The sequence below is a fragment of the Capra hircus genome, chromosome 10 (genome assembly GCF_001704415.2).
Source record: "Capra hircus breed San Clemente chromosome 10, ASM170441v1, whole genome shotgun sequence".
Classification (NCBI taxonomy): Eukaryota; Metazoa; Chordata; class Mammalia; order Artiodactyla; family Bovidae; genus Capra; species Capra hircus.
This window is the reverse complement of record NC_030817.1, coordinates 17,443,970-17,450,008: the sequence shown is the minus strand read 5'-3', so window position 1 is coordinate 17,450,008 and position 6,039 is coordinate 17,443,970. Positions and strand designations below refer to the sequence as shown.

At 56.6% G+C, this 6,039-nt stretch overlaps 1 protein-coding gene across 1 annotated transcript; it reads left to right on the top strand.

Moving 5' to 3' along the window:
- VRTN (vertebrae development associated) lies at positions 535 to 2,637 on the top strand. The gene has a single exon (XM_018053795.1). It carries the CDS (start codon positions 535 to 537, stop codon positions 2,635 to 2,637), a length of 2,103 nt encoding a protein of 700 aa, XP_017909284.1.

The window sequence follows — 6,039 nt, the reverse complement described above, 5'->3', positions numbered from 1 at the left end:
TCCATGGGATTCTCCAGGCAAGAATACTGGAATGGGTTACCATTTCCTTCTCCAGGGGATCTTCCCGACCCAGGGATCCAACCCGGGTCTTCCGCATTGCAGGCAGACGCTTTAACGTCTGAGCCACACATATATGTGCATATGTATGTTTGTGTGTATATATATATATATATACACACACACACACACACACCCCCCCATGTATTGCCGTTTTTTACTCTGTCTCATTTATACACACAACAAATCTATAAGGTGCATTCTTTTATTGTCTCCCTTTTAACAGAAAAGGAACCAGAAGCACAGAGAGGTTGATGACTTGCTCAAGCTAATAGCAGAACCAGGATTCAAAGCCATTCTCCAAGATCAGGCTCTTCCTTTATATCACTGGGTAATTAAACAACCCCCAGGCGGCACGTAGCCATTTTCTTACAAGGAGGAATGGGAGTAGACAGGCAGTATCTGGAGGGAGAGGGCGCAGAAGTGTCATCCAGGTACCCGTTCTGACCTCTGCCCTCTCCCCTTTGCCCTGCTAGGATGACCTCTCGGGAGCAGCTGGTGCAGCACGTGCTGCAGGAGCTGCAGGAGGCGGTGGAGTCAGAGGGCCTGGAGGGTCTCGTCGGTGCTGCTCTGGAGGCCAAGCAGGTCCTGTCCTCCTTCGCTCTCCCCACCCGCCGTGGGGGGGGGCCCGGCCCCCAGGTGCTGGAGGTGGACTCGGTGGCCCTGAGCCTGTATCCGGAGGATGCGCCCCGGAACATGCTGCCGCTGGTGTGCCAGGGCGAGGGCAGCCTGCTCTTCGAGGCGGCCAGCCTGCTGCTGTGGGGCGACGCGGGCCTCAGCCTGGAGCTGCGGGCGCGCACGGTGGTGGAGATGCTGCTGCACCGCCACTACTACCTCCAGGGCATGATCGACTCCAAGGTGATGCTGCAGGCGGTGCGCTACTCCCTGCGCTCCGAGGAGTCCCCGGAGATGACCAGCCTGCCGTCCGCCACGCTCGAGGCCATCTTCGACGCGGACGTCAAGGCCACCTGCTTTCCCAGCAGCTTCTCCAACGTGTGGCACTTGTACGCCCTCGCCTCAGTGGTCCAGCGCAACATCTACTCCATCTACCCGCTGCGCAACCTCAAGATCCGGCCGTACTTTAACCGTGTCATCCGCCCGCGCCGCTGCGACCACACGCCCGCCACGCTGCACATCATGTGGGCCGGCCAGCCGCTCAGTGGCCACCTCTTCCGCCACCAGTATTTTGCTCCCGTGGTGGGGCTGGAGGAGGTGGAGGCCGAGAGCGCCCACCCTGGCCCGGCCCCGCTGCCCCCGCCCGCCAAGACCTTGGAGCTGCTCAACCGCGAGCCCGGCCTCAGCTACTCGCACCTGGGAGAGCGCTCCAGCGTCACCAAGAGCACCTTCTACCGCTGGCGGCGGCAGTCCCAGGAGCACCGGCAGAAGGTGGCCACTCGCTTCTCGGCCAAGCACTTCCTGCAAGACAGCTTCCACCGCGGGGGCGTCGTGCCGCTGCAGCAGTTCCTGCAGAGGTTCCCCGAGATCTCCCGCTCCACCTATTACGCCTGGAAGCACGAGCTCGTGGGTTCTGGCGCCTGCCAGGCCCTGACCCCCACAGAGGAGCTGGCGAAGCTGCCGGAGCGGCAGGTTGCCGAGGGGCTGGGATGCTCCTCGACGGCCGCGTCCAGCCCTGGCATGGTCTTCATGCAGCGGGCCAAATTGTACCTGGAGCACTGCATTGCCCTGAATACGCTGGTACCCTACCGCTGCTTCAAACGCCGCTTCCCGGGCATCTCCCGGTCCACCTACTACAACTGGCGCCGAAAAGCTCTCCGAAGGAACCCCAGCTTCAAGCCAGTGCCGGCCCTCTCGGAGTCTGGGCCTCCCCAGCCAGTGCCGGTGGGCGAAAAGGCCTTGCTTCCTTGGAAGGGTGGTGAGGTCGGAGAGGGGGAAGCGAAAGCCACGGGTGGGGGCCCACCCGCACCGCGGGCGTTCCTGCCCCTGAGGGTGCCGTTGTCCCGCTGGCAGAGGCGGCTGCGCAGAGTGGCCCGCAAGCAGGTGCTTGGTGGGCACCTCCCTTTCTGTCGCTTCCGCCTCCGCTACCCGAGCTTGTCACCTTCCTCCTTTTGGGTCTGGAAGAGTCTGGCCCGGAGCTGGCCCAGAAGCCTGTCCAAGCTCCAGATCCGGGCCCCCACCTTGGGCAGAGGGAGCAGGAAGGAGGCAGAGGAGAAAGAAGCTGGCAGGAAAGTGACAGCTGCTGTGGCCCCCCCTGCAGGGACCCGGCTGATGGCAGCTTCTCCAGGGGAGGATCCAAGGCAGGCCCCAGGAGGGCCTTCCAGAGAGGGGCCCCTGCAAGAGGGGCCCACGGCCCAGGGTTGGCCCCCCAGTGGGTCCCTGTCCAGCCACCCTGTGGGGACAGCAGCAGCGGCAGGGGGCCGGGATGGCCAGGTGCTGGTGATGGACATGCTGGCCACCACGAAGTTCAAGGCCCAGGCCAAGCTGTTCCTGCAGAAGCGCTTCCAGTCCAAGAGCTTCCCCTCCTACAAGGAATTCAGCACCCTCTTCCCCCTCACCGCCCGCTCTACCTACTACATGTGGAAACGCGCCCTCTATGATGGCCTCACCCTGGTGGACGGCTGATGGGGAGGTGTGCAAGGGGCTGGGAGGAAGGAGGACCACTTGGGAGAAGGTCAGAGGCCTGAGTTGCCCCCTGGCTTGGCCAGGATCCCTTTTGCCCCCACGGTGTCTACAGTGACTCCGAGGGCAGCTTTGTGTTGTTTCCCAGCTCCAGGGCAGAGAGAGCCAGAGACCAGCCGTCTGGCCTCCTGTAGACAGCTGCAGGGCCAGGGATGCTCTCTCCAGTTGTTTAACATTCTTATTTTTATTATCGCATCTTGGTTTTTTTAGTCTTTTGATTTAAGTGAGTTGGCTGGGCCCCCTTGCTCATGTTGGAAGCTCTATGTATGTGGGGACCCGAAGGGAGGTTGGTTAGCTACAGCTGCTTTCAGCTTTTCCCAGGGACAAAGGGAGTATTGTAGCATGGCCATCTGTCCCACTGGGCAGAATATATGCCTTCAGTTTCTTTTGGGGGTTGGCACCCTCTTTACTCAAAGATGTTTCCCAAACCAGTGTTAGAGATCAGATGTGGAGCAGGTCATAACTTCTGCTTGGTGCCCCTAAGGGAGAGGGTGCCAGGCTCCGTATGAGCAGAAGCAGAGATGAAGAAGGACCGAGGTTGACCTCTAGGGGAAGGTCCTGAGCCTGATCACTGAGGGCTGGCCTGTTCATTGCGAGGAGTTTGGTAAAGGGCCCGGGGAGAGAGCCTTGGGTCTCTGCTTGCTGGTGCTTGGTGCATCTGCTGTGGACCCCTCAGCCCTTGGGGACCCTCATTTTTCTGTTGAGCTCCGCAGAGCCCGTGCCCCGTCTCCAGTGAGAGACCACTCAGGGGCCAGGCAGGTGAGAGACTGACTTTGCATTGTCCGAAAGTGAAGTTGGAAAACCAAAGAAATAAAGTGATGTGGTGCTCACAGCCCGTGGTGTCTGGTATTTGTTTTTGCTCTAAGTGACTGCTCCTCCCCACATTCCCTTTGATTTAAGGGGACTGAGGGTGACCACTTCTTTTCCCAGGTCCAAGATTTGGAGGACAGAGGGAATTACTCTGGGGTTTCTGCTTAGAATTAGATGTTGACCTTGGGTGTTCTTCCAGCTGGGGACAGGGCTTTGGCTGCCTGGAGAGATACTTCCCAACAAATGGGAGTTGTTTAGTTGTTCAGTAATGTCTGACTCTTTTGTGACTTTGTGAACTATAGCCTGCCAAGCTCCTCTGTCCGTGGAATTCTCTAGTCAAGAATACTGGAGTGGGTTGCCATTTCCCTCTCCAAGGTATCTTCCTGACTCAGGGATCAAACTCGTGTCTCCTGCATTGGCAGGCAGATTCTTTACCTCTGAGCCACCTGGGAAGCCCCAACAATGGGAGAGAACTGGCCAACTCAGTATGCTCAGAGGCCAGGCCAGCGTGAGTGTCAAGTCAGTGTCAGGCTTCTTTAGTCTTTGAAATACACCCAAGCAGGCTAGGTCCAGTCGCAGGTGAGGAAACCAAGCCTCAGCGTGGTTCGCTTGCATGCCCCCTCCAGTGGGGCTGAGTATTAAGGCCAGACTTTTGCTTGTTGCAGTGCCATGTCCCTGGGGGAGACGTTCCCTTTGGCCCTTTCTCCTTGTGTCTAGATATTCCGCAGTAGCTGCCATCCTCCTGGTCTTGGGGAGTCATTCTTGGTTCTGCTATTTTTCACCCCCACATCAGTGCAACAGCGAGTCCTGTTGACTCTGACTCTAAAGTATGCCCAGAACCCTCCCCTTCATGCTGCTGCCCCACCATCTCTCCTGGTCCACATCTCTGGTTCTCCCTGGCTCCTCCTTCCATTCCTGCCTTATCCATGCTCCAGAGGGCAACCAGAGAGATCTGAAAGCGAAGTTGGGTTCTGTCACTTCTATCTGAAAGATGTCAGCGGCTTCCCTTCACTCTTAGAATTCCTTGCATTGCCTTAAGCAGTCCTTCCTTCATAAACGGGTCCCTCTGTTGTCCTTACCACCACATACAGCCACGCTGGCTGTCTCTGATCTTGAATGTGCTGTGCTTACTCTTGCTTTAAGGGCCTTTGCATCTGTTCCTTTGGACTCTGCGCTCTGCCTGGAGTGCTTTGCCCTGTTATCTTTACAGGGCACACTCCCTAACATTCAGATCTGAGTCACTGCCCCACGTCCCATCTACATTCTCTGCTGCTGCTGCTGCTAAGTCGCTTCAGTCATGTCCGACTCTGTGCGACCCCGTAGACGGCAGCCTGCCAGGCTCCCCCGTCCCTGGGATTCTCCAGGCAAGAATACTGGAGTGGGTTGCCATTTCCTTCTCCAATGCATGAAAGTGAAGAGTGAAAGTGAAGTCGCTCAGTCGAGTCTGACTCTTAGTGATCCCATGGACTGCAGCCCACCAGGCTCCTCCATCCATGGGATTTTCTAGGCAAGAGTACTGGAGTGGGGTGCCATTGCCTTCTCTACATTCTCTACATGGTGCTTATTCCCATCTGTTTTTGTTGTTTATTTACTTACTTGATTACCTTACCCCCACACCTCCTTAACGGTATAAACCCCATGAAAAGCAGGGCTTTCCCTGGCCTGGTTTATACCACCATATCCCCAGCAGGTAGATTAGTTTCTGACCCACAGTAGGCACTAGTTTGTTGAAAGAAGGAATGAATGAAGGCAATGGGACCACTGTGATGTCTCACTGTTACTCTTCAGCTGCTTTTTTTAAAAAAATCAAACTGAGTCCTATTTCTCATTGACCATTTTTTTTTTCATCCCTGCAGTGCCCACCTCATCTAGGCCAGCGACTTTGCTCTCATCTCTGATTTTTGAATGGTTTCCAAATGGATTCTGCCTCCACTCGGACTATCCCATTTCAGCCTCCCTGACAAAGCCCAGAGTGATCTCAGTCTGACTTGCTACTGCATTTCCCATTACCCTTAGCACAAAACCCAGGCTCTGAGCCCCTACCACCTCTAGGCTTATCTTTCCCCACTGACCCCTCTTGCCACAGCCCTGGCGCACACAGCCTCTGGTCCCCCTGTTGCCCTTACCACCCCTGCTTGCCCTTGCCCCCTGCCTGCTTTTCCAGGAACCACGCAGCACTGTCATGGCATGGCCATTGTTATCTCTCTCACCCTGTGGAGTCTCTACTGAACCCCCAGGGCCGATGTAGTCCCTTAAAGAAGGGACTGGACACGTGAGATTCCTATCTGACCTGTAATGACCACCTGTAGCCAGCAGGTGGCACTCTGGTGCAACAGGAGACAAAATCTCGTGTTCCTTGTTTCCAACTCCAGTTTACCACTCTTAACTGCTGTAGCTGTCAGAAGGTGGCACCAACGTCCATCCTGAGAACTGCCTTGGCTGAGGACGTTGGATTCTCCCATTTGCTCCCTTCCTAAACCCTCGATCAGAGCAGATCTGATGCCTGGAGCAGCGTCTCACAAGGAGGAGTAAAAA